This window comes from Calonectris borealis, chromosome 1, assembly GCF_964195595.1.
Source record: "Calonectris borealis chromosome 1, bCalBor7.hap1.2, whole genome shotgun sequence".
Classification (NCBI taxonomy): domain Eukaryota; kingdom Metazoa; phylum Chordata; class Aves; order Procellariiformes; family Procellariidae; genus Calonectris; species Calonectris borealis.
Window position 1 is genome coordinate 56845142 of NC_134312.1, and position 15310 is coordinate 56860451.

A 15310-nucleotide genomic window follows, 5' to 3' on the forward strand; every position below is an offset into this window, starting at 1 on the left:
TAAGCAACTGAGTTGCACATAATACAATCATATCTTTCAAAAAATAAAAATAAAATAAAAACAAAAAAGCTGTTTAAAAGCCCAAAAAAACCTTCAGAAAACTTAAGTAAGTATTACACCATCTCTCAGTTTCAATGAAATGACGACGACTTAATTCCTTATTACTCTTAACTTGTCACACTCCAATAAAACATTACCCTTTTGTTTTTTCTTTTTTTTTTTCTTTTTTTTTTCTTCCAAATCCAGCATGAGAAATACAGTACCTGCTATGGCAAAAATACACATAAAATGCAACATTTCAGCTTATTTGTACATTAGTAGAGTTTAAACATCTTATTGTTTTTTTTTTTCTTTTTAAGTGAACCAGTGATTTTAAGTACCACTATACTAAAAGTAAAATAAAAATATAGAAAAGAAGGAGAAGGGGGGCAGCCAGCCATACAAGAGCACCTTCTAAAGTGCCGAGTTTCTGTGTCCATGGAAAACCCTTAGGAAGTTCAAACATCTGTGAGCATACGGGATGGAAATTAAGATGCAACCTGGATATGCAAGACATTGTGTCATCTCCTCTACATTCTCCCCGTTTGTCTTGTAATTTTCTTTACTGCACGCTAGAGAAGGAGGGGAGAAGCCAGAGCTACGGTAAGAGTTTAGTAAAGGAAGCCATTTCAAGTATAAGAAAAAATAAACACTTATAGGTAACTTGCAAATAGCATCAATATACACACAGCCACTAGTTTTATTATTACAATGTCTGCTTCTGGGGGACAGTGTTTCAGGCAAGAGGACTTTAGCTGTACCTTCCTGTTACCTATTTATGTGCAAAGTAGAAAAGCTGCCTTTTCTAATCCAGCCATATTGGACATCGCTGATTTTCTGTTCTGCAACCTCCTCCCTCCATTTTGTAAGGAGAGAGGAAGGTGGCATTATTTTACCAAGAAGACTAGATGAAATGAATCTTTCTCCATTCCTCTTCCAGACACACCCTTCTCCCATTACTTGTTTGCAATGAAGAGAAACTCTCCAAACATCTGATGCCCACCATTAGCCAGTTTCCTGAACAGGTAGAAGGCATTTACCTTTGTAAACATAACCCCTTATGTTTGTGGAACTCAAAGCAGCATTTCGTCTCTCCATCCAAGCGGTGGAGATTAAAATAGATCAGAACGCTCCCCCATCACGGCTATTCCTCCTCCCCTTCCCTCCCCCCCGCCCCCAGAAAGATTACATTTGGTTACTTTTGTTAGAAGGTGGTTTTTTTGGTTCTTTCGGGAAAATACTAGCATTTAATTCAAAGTAAACATTACAGAATTACCATCAGCAGAGTCATACTGCTGTTTGTTCTGCTTTCTAGATGAGAAAGAAAAAGCATTGTGCATCAGATATTCTGCATGTTTTAGACAGGGTGCAGCAGAAATCCAAGATACATATGTGTGTATGTATGCACATACACGGGTGCACATGCATCGTTTCAGCTTCTTTCTCTGCAGAATCACTGTATACGCTTCACCTCGAGTACTGGCAGAGATGGAGAGGGTGGCATACGGCAACAGTGGAGAGATGTTCCTAAGGCCACAGGGAGCAATGCAGGACAGAGAGGACCAGGGAGTGTCAGATAGGGAGGTTTCAGATACAGAAACCATATTCTTGATATTTCAAAGGCCAAATTCCAAAAGGCATGGGCTCATATGCACATCCCTGAGACGCACATCCAAGAAAGAAGAAACAGTGACCATGTGATCGGAGAGGAGAGAAAGTAGCAGAGGTTCCCTGACAGCTGTGGGATTTACCCCATGAAGACCTCTTCCCCCACCACCCTCCCAGAAACATTCTGGGAGAGCTGTAAGGCATATACACAAGCAGCATCTACTATCATTCCCTCTGTTCCTACGTTTTACTGGGAGGTGATGGCTTCTGTATATCATGGACAAAAAGAGACACTGCATTTGAAGTGTCACTGGTAACACACTGAAATTAATTCAGGGAAGGAAACAGGAAGCTACTCTGCCCTTCATCCCTGGAGCAGCAGCATAAAGTGGCAACGTTCTTCATATTACAGTCCCCTCTCTGGAACTACATACCACCACCTCCCCTTCCTGTTGGCAAGAAAAGATGTGTCCATTTGAAGGATGCCATTACCAAAAACTCTATTTAAAGGCAGGGAAAAGTACACAAACTGATTCCAATTTGGTGATCTGGTGAAAGAAGCAGCAAGCTCGAAGTACTTCAGACAAGTTTGAAGCTTATCTAAAAGTACAACGTGTGACCTGTAGCAACACTGGCATAACTATACAAGGAAGAGCAGGAGAAGGAAACTGGCATAAAGACAGAGGAGGAGGAGGAGTAACTGAATCTCCATCAACTTCTGTTATTTAGGATCTGAGTGCCTGATGGCTTTAATCATTAAAAAAAAAAAAAAAAGGTTATCTCCCTCCACACAAGCAAACAATGTAAAAAGAATGAGCGATCTTGCTGTAAAAACCTCATAATACTTCTATCATGCTTTTAATCTTTAAAGCACTTTACAAACATGTACTAGTTGATCCTCACAAAACCCCTGTGAGGTAGGTAAGTATTATCATCACCCCCGCTTTACAGATGAAAAAACAAAGGCAAAGAAGTTAAATGACTTGCCCAAGGCAAGAGAAGAGTAAGGGCCAATGTTAAAATTCAGGAGTTCCAGGCTTCTGGTCCTGTGCTCAAAACCACTAGTTCAAACATCTTTTTAGAAAGGAGATAACAGATGGAAATAAAAGCCCATTAAGTTTAGAAGAAAAGGTAGGATTTAAAAGGTTACATCAAAAGGGGAAATGTACCACGAGGTATTTTTGTGAGTGAGTTTAAACTTCAGATTTTTTTTTTCTTTTCTTTTTTTTTTTTAAAGGCAATCTGACAAAGTGGAACCCTGATAAGATCACATCTGCAAGGCAGGCACAGATGCGAGAGTGATCATCAAGTCTATTACTTATTACAGTACTGTGAACGCCAACAAAAACAAAATTGCTGCATGAAAACACTGAATACAGGCAGGATAATCTCTCAGTTTATGATATTACATCTAAGATAATGCCAAGGATAATGCAGGTACCATGGTACACCATGGACAAAGGAAAAAGTCAAGTCAAAGGGTCCCTATTAAGATCACGAAGAGGGCAGCGAGATCTACATTTTTTCTGAGGAGACTGCTCCTGGAAGCTCAGCAAGCTTCAAGGAACACACATAATTCACAATGACTGCATTTTGGAGATGTGAGGAAGTGAATCCTTTTTTATGACCATTATGATACCACCTACAGTAAAAAAAGGATCATTTCTTTTCAATAGAGAGCCTTGTCTACACATCAGTCTACATTCCCTAAAATTTCACATACTGCCAAAATTAATGCTAAGTCACTGGCAGTAACACCAGACAACAAAGCACTGGTAGCTGCTGATGTTGAAAAAACACAGTCCTCGTAGTCGTGCTTTGATCAACACTAGAAAGTAAGTACCACGTCCACCACCTTGTCCATAGCTGTGCTGCCACTGTATGAGCCGTGCCAGAAACAGCAGCAAAGAAAATTTTAGGGAGAAGAAAGTGTAGACATCAAGGACCAGCTGTGTTCCAATTCTCCTGGAAGAGCGCAAGGACTGCTGTAATGGAAAACGAGTAGTAAATCCAAAAAAGACAGTGCCTGTGGCACTGTGTTTCCTGAGCTTGACAAGGGCCAGAACACAGGAGGCGGTAGACAGTTCCCCAGGTAAAGCTGGTGTCCCATTCACCCTATTGGCCCTGGGTTAACACTGCACGGCTAGAATTCACAAACCTCGCAAGGTTTAGAGCTGATTTTGTTTTGCAGTCAACATTAGTTTTCCATCTCTGCCCAGTTACCTAATGGCCAACTTCTGAAAAAGGGGAGTTCTTATTAACTCTTTTTTATTTCAAAGTCATCACCTCCCCACTTCCCCAAAATATAATGGATATACCATGGACACAGAAACTCCTAAACAGTTTAGCAAAGCTATCTTTGTCCCCTACACCCCCTTTGCAGAATGCATAGTTTACAATTCACTTACAAAATAAAGAAGCAATGCTGACCACATATGGGACCTTTTTTTTGAAAAAAGAACAAACAACCTCTTCTTAAGTTCAGTATCAAAATTCACATTTGCATAATAATACATTTCAAGGCCATTAGAGAGGAATGAGAGCGAAGCAAAGAAAACTGCAGAGTCTCTCCTCTCTTTGTCTTCCTGAATAGAGCTGAGGGATCCCACTGGAGTTTCTTTTCAGGGTGGGAATTATGAAGGGCTACAGCAACAGCTCTTGATCTTGTACACCTCATGTTTTGGGTGGGACGAAGAGGTGAATTATTAGGAAAAAAAAAACAAATGGAAGGAGACACTGCAGATTCCCATGTTTAGCTACAAACAGCTTCGAAGAAACAAAAAATTACTTCAGATTTTTTTTCCTTTTAAACACTTCTACCTCACCATTTCAAAAACTCTTTTTTTCTTCTTGTGTAATACCCTGTTCATTTAAATGGCAACATTAAGTGTGCTGGAAGTTGAAGGGTTGAAAAAAATAAATTTTCCTGTTTCTCTTATCAGGACACGGACAGAGAGGGTAAAAGTGTGCCTGCACCCACTATTTAACAGAAGCTACAAAACATCATCTTCTCTACATGTATAAATTTGTCTCAAACATCACTGTGTTTCAATTCTCCAGTGCTTACAAAAAATAAAGCCACACACACTCACACTCATGCACACAAACGTAAAGAGAAGCCACATAATACATATACAAACTCAACCTGCAACAGCAGAATAGCCTAAAACTATCAACAGCTTCTGTGCATCACATGACAACATCCCTTCACACCCGCCCACTCCGATCTCTACCACATATGAATACGTATTGTGCAGTGTAGAGACCAGCCCAAAGATGCTGCTTGTCAAAAGGGACCAGTGGGCTGCAATCTCGATGTCTGACCTCTTGAAGAATAAATTGACCATTGTCTCCCCTCCAGCCCAAGCGGTCTCCTCAATTAGACAGTCACTATACTCACAAAGGCACATTCATAAATACCACATTTAACTTACTGCTTGTAAAAACATAGAAGGAGGAAAACGTTAAGCGCTTATACCCCAACCCATCCCTACTGACCCAGCAAGAAGTATCACAATAACGTATCACTTGGTGAGACCTTACTCTACCTTTAGAAGGTACACATTAAAGAATTCTTCCAACACTTCTTTTTAAATTTTTTTTTTTGCATAAATGAATGCTATTTTTGTTTTTGGCTTACATATTTTGGAATACAGCACACTCACTATAAAGCTCTGTTGTAAGGCTACCCCCTAAAGTAAGGCTGTTCTACCTTGGCTTGCATTTTCACTTCATTTTGCTTCTTCTCCACACGTCCCCAAAACAAAACAAAAAAACCCACACAGCGCCTTATACAGAAAGGGTAAGCCATATCTGGGGCAAGGAGAGGAAGGGGAAAGAGAGCACATAATATCATAACCATGTCACTAAAATAGCTATTCTAACAAGCTGTGCAACCTGCTCTTACTGCTCAACAGTAAATGATGAAGAAAATGTTCACTTATGGTTGTGTTTCATCTGAAACAGGACAAGCTTCCACTTTGTCTCAATTAAAAAAAACCAAACAGATTAAAAAAAAAAGAGGAAGTTAGTTCTGCGAATGCAACAACACACACTAATACCCAAGAGGAGGCATTTAGTGCTCAAGGAAACATTTCTTGCTAAGCACTGCCTCCTTGTATTGTGCATCCACGCAAACTTCTCCTGTCTCTTCTCTTCCCCTCTGCCCACCACAGTCAAGAATGTTTGCTGCAAAAATACTTAACGCTGGCTGGCACAATGCATTCTTCCCTTTTTTTTTTTTTCCTTTTCCCCTGGAGTGCTCTGTATTTTTTTTACAGAAAGGCTGTCAGAGTCAAGTCAAAAAACTCCCTTTCTCATTACAAAGTTGACAGGAGTCCTAACACTGCTGAACGTCACCAGTCCCAACTGTCACACATACAGGGTGAAATGGCTCTTTGCAGAGGGCACTTAATTTGCTAGAAGCTTGCTTATACAGCACAGGATTGTGGGAGACTTCTAGAGAAAAAACTTTCCTGCATAGCTCGATGAAAAGCAACACGCACGCAAACCGTGGATGCAAACGGATGCTGTCTGCTGCGTGCCACAGATGAAGCTGCATTTATCTTGGCCTGACAATAGTTTTAAAAATAGGCTCCAAAACATCAGGAGCTGTGGCGCTTTTTGTAGCACAGATGAAACCTTAAATCACTTTTCATATAAGGATTAGAAACTATAGTTACTACATCACAAAGTTTAAAGTCTCACATAACACCACAAAATAGAAAGCTGTATTTTAAACAGGACCCTGACTCAATGTAGACAGACCCTTGAATTCTACTGTAGACAAAGCTCTGCTTGGCAAGTCACTACAAAATGGACCTGTTTCCTATTACCTACTGCAGGGGAATTTTAGTAAAATTCAGCAACACTGGTATTTACAGTGATGGGATGCTTATGCAAAACATTGCGAGGGACATGAACTAGCAAGGCTGCTAAAAATCTCCAGTTAGGCTCCCGTCGTTTAAGCCAACCAACAACTCTGCTCCAGCGTAATTTTTGCCTTGTCTTTTAGGTTTGGATGCGAATTCAGCACAACAGGGAAAACAGGCTCTGTCTACATTGGGGAAACTTTACAAATTTCTCCCCATTACTGTTAACACCCTTCTGCCACAGGTGGAAGCCTAGTACTGGAGGTGAAGGAAAAGGAAGAGAGTTTGGGTTTTAGACATCTGTATTTTGATCACAGCGGGAATGACTTATATGATGTAACAGTATCAGTTCCTGACATTTCAAAATAGTAGCAAATAAACTAGAGAACTGAAATGGTATTTTGTGCAAAATCAATTTAGACAAACCAACAGATTCTGCATATGTTGTTTCAGACTCAGGACCAAAGTTGCACTTAAACAGCATTTGTTTGTTGTTTAGTTGTTTTTTGTTGTGATTTTTTCTTTTTTTTTTTAAAGAATTCATTTCAACTTAGTTTTCTTGGCATTAATTTCCTGCCCACAAATACATGCATGCATATTTACAATTAAGAAAGCTGCTTCTGCTAGGGGAACCTTACCTCTTTAGAGAGAAAAAAATACCTTTTACTCAATCAGGACTCATACCCTGAGATGCTAACCAACCACCACAAAACCAGCAGCTCAATCCACTGAGAAACCTGGGTACTAAGGTCACATGATTTACGGTGAATGTGATATATGCAACACAGATGTTTGCTGCATTGGAAATTCAACAGGTCCTCATCTGCTACCTTGGCCCTGATCCGGCTAAGGTTTACTTACACAAAGAGCCCTTACCCGAGCAGTACTCCCTCATTTAAGGTCAGCTGGACTAATTCACATGAGGATCACTCCTGATTTCCAGGACCAGACTTGGCCAAATTTGGGTATCTCAGATACACATACAGTACTCCTCTTAAAGTCAACAGGAAAACAATATGCACAAACAGAATTAGAGGCCCAAGAGGTAAACATAATAAAGAATGAAGAAAAAAAATACCTACAGTACTGTTTGGATGCACTACCAAGACACAGTGGAAGATGTGGCAGCATTTTTAGGAAGAAAGAATAGGGGAAAAGTTCTATGGAATAAATGTTTAGAAATTTCATGACAGCTGGGGGGAGAAAAGCCCAACTTAAAATAAAGGTTCAATTGTCATTTAATCTTTGAGGTGGTTATCCCAGACAGCTTGTTGAAAACATCCTGTTTATGTTGCAGAAGAAAAACACACTTGGCTTAATATTCTTGCTCATTACACAAGCCACTTAACTTGAAGCAAAATAAAAAACTTGTAAGAAAAACCTGACACCTGACACCCTGTGATTGGGAAAAAACCCCAAACCAACAAAAAACCCACTCTCAAGACTGCTGGGCAAGCGTCCAGGTAAAAGCATAAAAACACTGAGGAAAGATGGCAAGTCTTCCAAAGTACATGGTATTAAAACTGCTTTCCAAAGTAAATGTCAGAGGTCTCAACACAGGTTTCTGAGCTGTACCCCACTTTTTTTTGCTTGCTAGACTTTGTTGTCACTGCTGAAATGAAATACTCAAATGGAGCAAAGAATTATCGAACCTATTAAAAAACTCTCAGCTTGATACACACTGAAGGGTGGGGTAAGCAAAGTGGCTTGTAAAAAATGGATACTTGCTTAGAAGACTGCTAAAATGTATTTTTTCTTTTTTTTAAATGAATGAAGCACTGAAGGATTCAAAACCAGGAAAAAACCAGGAATGCTGAAGCTAGCTGTAAAGAACATATATGTTTAAACTGTATAAGCTGGAGAAACAAAACCAAGAACAAAATGATAAAAAGAGTTCTGTTTATCACTTGAGAAAGTAAAAAGTGTTTTTCAGTGGAAGATGTTATGTTTGGTTTTTATCTGGAAAGAGATGCTCATAGTCTATTCCAAGATGTGCTTTTCCCAGCTTCTTTTCCCTACCTTCTCTGTCAATATTTTTAAACAAGATGCTGCCACTGATTCCCTCCCTGGAACAGTTTTGTAAAAGCCCAGAAGAACCCTAACATCAATTCCTGCTGACTTTTCGCTGTTACGAGCTCAAATGGTAGCAGAATATTTACAACATTAAGCGATGGTTGTCCCCAGAAGATGAGTCTGGTTAGCATGATGCTCAGAAATCACTTGCAATGGTTAGAAGTGCCATGACTTAGCCATACTAGCAACATCACGATTAGCTACACAAAATTTGGAGAGGAACAGAACTGTCAACTGTAGTTGGAAAATAGTTAAGATTAATGTGGCTTTAACAATTTAGTAAAACTATCACCAAGAGACAGTCACTAACGTCTGCAGCCCTGCACATTTAGAGAAGGGAGGAGCAGACTGTTGTAACTACAATAGGTTTGGACCCAGTAGACTGCTGAAGTTCCAGATTGCCAACCCTTGGGGAGTCAGTCACAACCCACTTCCAAGTAACTGTCAAGTTCTTGGGCTCTTTTTAACTAAATCTCTTCTAGGACACTGCTGATTTGATAAAACATCCTCTGGCAAAGCACTCAGAAATTTTCTCCGTAAAATAAAAAAATAAAATAAAATCCCAAACTCCCTAAATAAACCCTCCTCTACTGGCCCATGACAGGATTTTTTTTTTTAAAAGCGCATTGTTATTATTATAAATGCATTATTTTCAACACACATGTATACACTCAGATGTAGACGCAGCGCAACATGAAAACACTGGGCAACTGATATGAAAAGGACAGGAATTTGGCATTTGGTTTTTTTTTTTAAATAATAAAAAGTTATCTCAGCTACTGTTACGTAACTCATTGCACGACATGCTTATGCAGCATGCTCTTTTCCCTTAAGAACAGGTACATTTATTTCCATGAAGTGACTACACTGCCTCACCTTGCCTTGTCTTCCCTCCCTTCCCCTACTGTAGGGCATGCGGGTGCATGTAAAAAGGCACTAGCACGGTTTTTGTGGTTTGAGCCTAGCCATTTCAGGCGGAGTAAGCCCCTGACCCTTAGAGCTGAGAGACAGAAGTTGGCCATCCCAACACCAAACTTTGAAGTTCAAGACTGTAAGCCCTGACAGCCAGCAGCAATAGGGTGAACAGAAGAGTTTAACAGGTATTTCCCTCATATAAAATAAAACAGAAAGACTGGGAGGTGGGTGAAGAAAAGCAAGCAGCAAATCTCCAAGTGGGGAATAAAACTGACCAAATAGCTGAAAACAGGAAAGGTGATTTCTAATGTACATTTTACTGGAGTTTTTCCACATTCTCTCCTTCTTCTGTACTGAAAAAGGCAGGATAATAAAACTATTTCATTATTGGGTATTCTGTGAGCACTGATTTTCTTTAGCACTACTTAAAAGTGGTTTAAAGAAGCACCATCATGTATTTCCTGTTAATTGTCCTAACTGAGGCCTCTTTCAGTTAAACTATACTGCATTTTAATTAGGTTTACAGTTTCACTTTGCTTTTAAAAAGGTGCTTGGAAGAATATTTTCGTTTAGTTTCAATCAAGAGGGAACAAAGTGAGATTTCCATTCACACACTTCTCTTCTCCATGCAACTGCACACACGTCTGCATGAGTAACAAAGCACTATAAATGATAACCCTTCTTCTCCCACAACTTGTTTAAGATTACAATGAATTTCTGTTGCTGATATTGAGACGTTTTCTTAATGTATTTTAATTTATGCAGTCTTTAAAATTCTTGATCCCCCGCTTGACAGTAACATTTGGAGATTTTTTCTTTTTTTCTTTTTCTTTTTATTTATTTTTTTTTAGCATTTTTATTTTAAAGTAAAAACTTTCAAACATTTTGAAGATTCAGGAACTTGTAAAAGTTTATCAACAAGAAACAGCCATCTATCTAGGATAAGATAAGGTTAAATAAACCATCTTCAAAAAACTGGCTTCCTACCCTAGAATTCCTGAGAATGCTTGCAAATTTAAAGCAGGAAAATAAAATGTTAAAATAAAAACAAAAACACTGTTAAATGCTCCCAGAGTTAGTCTTCATCTAAAATATATATATGCACTTTTTGGTCTTTTTTTTTGTATGTTTTAATTTTTTTCCCTTTAAGCTTACAATGGAAGAACAATTTAGCTTTTCTTTTTAAATATTTCAAATCCCTCATTATGTCTTGTAAACAAGAGGGGCTCTAGCACCCGGCTTTCACCGTAGTATCGCAATGAACTCAACTAGCCCAAAGTGCAGGAAAAGGGACCTTAGGGCAGGTTGGGAGAGAGAAGTGAGGGTGGAACACAGCAATGAACCAGCATGTATAGCAAATCATGTGACAGAACGGATACTGGCTTGCTCAGGCCAAAGGTGCTTCACTAGGAAGTACTGCTGGCACAGGACTTTTAAGAACCTGCTCTGCGTGTCTGAGCATGGCTGGTCTTCAAGCAAAGACTAGCAGAAACAAAGCTTTATCGATGTGTGCACACGAGGGGCACCAGCTAGCAGGAGTTGGAAGAGAGCATTTTGTTTCTTTGTGCATGGTGGGATGGATGAAGGAGGAGACATGATAGAAAAGTGTATTCAGAAGGGGCCAGAGTATGCCGCACACTCCAGTTTACTAAACAATTACAAACCTACTCGTACTTTTTGTCACATAACACTTTGCATACAAATCTACAGGCATGTGTATATGCAGCATTTCCCTCAGTCAGTCTTCCTTGTGACATTGGGTTTACATAGAAAGGGCGAATTAAAAAAAGCCACGCAATTCCCTAGCCCTTCCCTCCCACCCCCAGCACACAGGCATACACACGCACGCGCGCACACGCACACACACATACCCCTACATTACTTGAATCTGCTTTTGCTTCTCCCCACCCAACCCATGCTTAGAGTTAAATGTATTAGACATAGTCATAGCCTTCTATGAAAACGCTGAAGACAGACTCCCCTATCCCACCCCCTAGGTAATAAAGCCCGAGCACTGCTCCTGCTGAGGGCTGGAATGGACAGGTATGTGCTGGTACAGAACGTCGGCACTTTGTTAGACAGTCTAACGGCTAGACAACGCCACATGGAAGTCCTAGCACTTACGAAAAAAGTACCGGCATCTCTCTTCCGTCTTCTCCCGGCCCCATCCCTCAAAAGACTTCCCGCTTTGTGTCAAGGGATGTTCCTTCAAGTCTGCTATAACTCTTTTTACAACAACAGGTCTTAAAAGTTTTGTTCCCAGCGCACACACACACTGGCTATCACTGTGGATTATAAGGTCACCCCTATCCTGCCCAGAGTACTACTATACTGATGCTAAAAAAACCCCAAACCTTTCCTTAAATACAGAAATTAAAAAGCAACAGTACAGGAAAAGTAAAAACAAAAAACAAAAAGGTGCAATACTTTTTTTAAAAAAAAAAAAAAGTCTTTGCTAGTTATATACCTCCCTAAGCAAAACCACGTACACAGGAAAAAAACACAACACAGAGAAACAAAAGGAAACGTTTGAAGTACACACTGGTTTAAGAACATTCGTAAGTAAACGTTTCTGTCAGTGATGGTCTGGCGCTGTAATACACCAAGGCCTGGCACAGGTAACGCTCACCATGAAGGACGCAGAAAGGAGTTAGCTGCATGTGCTTTCAGGAGATGAGGCAGGCCGGCCAGCGATTTGCTGACGCGATTTAGTTTTTGTCAGTTTTAATACAAGCAGTAAATCAATTAAAAGGCTAATTTGGTTGGGCTGGACCTTCAAGCTTTTGATGTATTCTTCAAGAATGAATATGGGTGCCTATTTATAGGTTTGGGGGAGAAAAGAAACTTTTTTTTTTTTTTGAAGCTTGTGAGAGACTGAATAAGAACATTTGTCTTAGCCGCACAAGAAATGGCAACGTCTTCTTTCCTCCTCTTTTCCCCTCATTGGAAGAAAAAAATGGCTTGCATTATATAACAAACATTCTAGGGTTCACTCAGTACAAAAACCCCACATGCAGACATAAATAAATAAATACACTGCTACTCAAAAGACAACATTGGCTCCGCTCTCACCAAATCCTTTGGATATGGCAGTGTTCTGCTCTACCACAGGGTTAGAACAAGGGCTAGGAAGCAACTACCCACTCAATATGATCTGCAGACTTGAGATAGCACCCTGCTAAAATGAATTTAAAAAAACCTACTGACAAATTTTAATCCAGCCCAACTGGATTCTGCTTCAGCCACAGGGACTCCACCATGCCTGTCTTGTTTTTAGAATCAAGACATGCAGATGGCCAGCCAGCCCGTAGACCATCAGCAATGCAGCGTTTCAAGATTATATATATAGAGAAAAAAATGCACACACACAAACATGTGTACACGCACTCACACAGAAACAAGCACACGTGGGCAGTTACATGTGCCAGAACACACTGGTACTTATCAACCAGCCAATCACAAAGTGTTGGTTTTTTTGTTTTGTTGTTTTTTTTTTCCCGTTTTGTTTTTTTTTTTTTTTTTTTTTGTGGGTTTTTTAGTTTTTTAAATTTTTTTTGATTTTTTTTTGTTTTTAAAGTGAGGCTCCGTCAAGTCTTCCCCTCCCCCCCACCCCTTTTTCTTTTGAACCCCTCCCCTACCCCAACCCAACATGGTAGACCTAAGGACGGAAACACACCCAGTGCAAACAAAGTTAAAAAGCTATTTTTTCAGTATATATGTTTCTTAGCAACAACTTCCGTATAACATGAAAAAGTGAAAAACTAGAAACTAATTTTTTTAATTTTTTGTGTTTAAATTTAAATGGTATGTGTACTTGCTTCACATTGTCTTTCTAAGTTGGCGTTCATGATTCAAGTATTTCAAGAGTGATATGTTCTCTTTTTGGATTCATATTCCAAACGAAAAAACTGAAGTTATATAAGGGAGGCAACTATGTGCTCAGACAGTCTGTCAATGACCCACCTTTTTTTCTCTCTCCGTTTTCTTTTTTCCTTTTATAAATGTATTTATTGCAAGTTGAAAAAAACGAAAAGGTCAAGTTAGTGCTGCTGCTGTTCCAAAAAAGGTCACGAGGTCAGAGTTGAAAGTTCTAAGTTCAAATTGAATCCGACCCTCCTCCCAGAAGGTCTCCAGGTAGTAAGGGAGCAGGGCTGCCCATTCTGTGTGGATCCTCTACGCTTGGGACCCCCCACAAGCTTGAAGAATAGTTTGGGGGCCCCCACAACGAAGCGCCAGTGAGATCACCCCCACTGCTGCCGCCGCCGCCACCACTGCTCCACTGCCCAAGCCCTGTTGACCCACCAAAGAGATTCAAAGCAGGTCCAACTGGATCTGTCTGGTTCTGTCCTGTCTCCAGGGATTGCCAGCCTGCTGTGGGTGCACTTGGGGTTGCTGCAGGTGTAGGGGGCTGAGCTTGTGCCAGAAAGCGACTAACCTCTTCATCTGTGGCAAACTCAGCCAGGATGGTAGTGTTTCCCAACACACACCTAGAAGACAAGATACATGGAAGAAAAAAAAAAAAAAATTAGAGCCAGAAGGTAAGGGCAAGGGATTCAGAAGGCATGGAAACAACACTATGAGATGCCCAAACAAAAGGAGATACAGCTTGCCACAACAGAGCAAGCACAGAAAACTTTAGCTGCTCTCAACAGTGGAACTGACGCAGAGCACAAGAACTTCCATTTTATAAGGGGGGAAAACCCCCCAAACCAAACTAACCAACCCCCTCCCCCCAACATTCAGTTGTTATACCTGCAACAAAACCATTCTAAATTTAAACTAAGGACCTGAACATTAACACCAAGAGTGATAAAACTACCCATACAGTGTAGCTAACATGGTAAATGCACATATGCCACCTTTCAAACAAAACAGAAGAAGAACAGGTTAAAAGCCTGTGAAATTCAGGGTAAGATTAGCATAGTTGAAAAGTTTTCACTGAGTTTAAGGAACTACACCACTTCTCTCCCCGCCCCCCACCCCCTCCAAGACTTTTGTCTCAAAACCTCTTGCATTTTCAAGACATACCAGAGCCACAGTCAGTTCCAAAGAGCTTAAGAACAGGAAACCTAAGATCTGCAGCTTTTCAAGTAAGCTATTTCAGGTATCTCAAAAGTAGCTCAAAACTATAGCAGACTCCCACACATTTGGGTTACACATGTAAGAATGATTTTAATCTGAAACAATTCACAAGCTTTTATAAAATGGCCAAAATTGTACAGTAAGGTGCATACTGGTCACTGGTCCATCCTATTTGCACCTTCTTAGTTCTGTATGTGCCAGTTTGTGCCAGCAGTTAAAGTAACGCAACAGAAGGCATCTTTGTTTCTCTTCTTCCTCTGCTGGTGAATGAAAGATTCCCTTCCAACCATGATACTTGAAACGAGTTTCCAAAGCAAAGCACTGGACAGACGTTTTGTGTTCATGACTAATGTAGTAACAAAGAACAGGCATGAGGATTGCTTACATGTGCAGTGCAGTCTGGGCCTTGGCCGCCTCCTGTTTGGTATTATATCGGATAAGGGCGGTGCCCTGGGTCAGGTTCAGATGGAATGTCAGCAGTGGGCCATGCTGCATGCAGATCGTTCTCAAGGTTGACCCATCGATCTGAGGAAGAACAGCCAGGATAAAACAGATGTTTGTAACTATTTCTCCAAATGAACTTCAATCCTAACTTCGTCTCAGTAATTAAAAGATAATCTGCTCTCAGAAAGGAAAATGGGTTGAAAGCAGCAGGGAGTAAGCAAAGGTGACAGGATCTAATTTTCAAACAGAACCAGTATGCCTTGACTTCTCACAATTAC

The 15310-nt window shown here is 40.2% G+C and overlaps 1 protein-coding gene across 39 annotated transcripts in view; it reads right to left on the bottom strand.

Moving 5' to 3' along the window:
- Positions 1-199: 199 nt before the first annotated feature.
- Positions 200-15310, bottom strand: part of TNRC6B (trinucleotide repeat containing adaptor 6B) — a 147442-nt gene continuing 132331 nt past the window's right edge. For all 39 annotated transcript variants that reach the window (XM_075154487.1, XM_075154449.1, XM_075154531.1 and 36 more), the window contains 2 exons: positions 14974-15113; positions 200-13993 (listed from right to left, as the gene is read on the bottom strand). In XM_075154487.1, coding sequence (XP_075010588.1) covers positions 13603-13993; positions 14974-15113 — 531 coding nt within the window. In that variant the 3' untranslated portion in view covers positions 200-13602. The remainder of the gene's footprint in view (positions 13994-14973; positions 15114-15310) is intronic.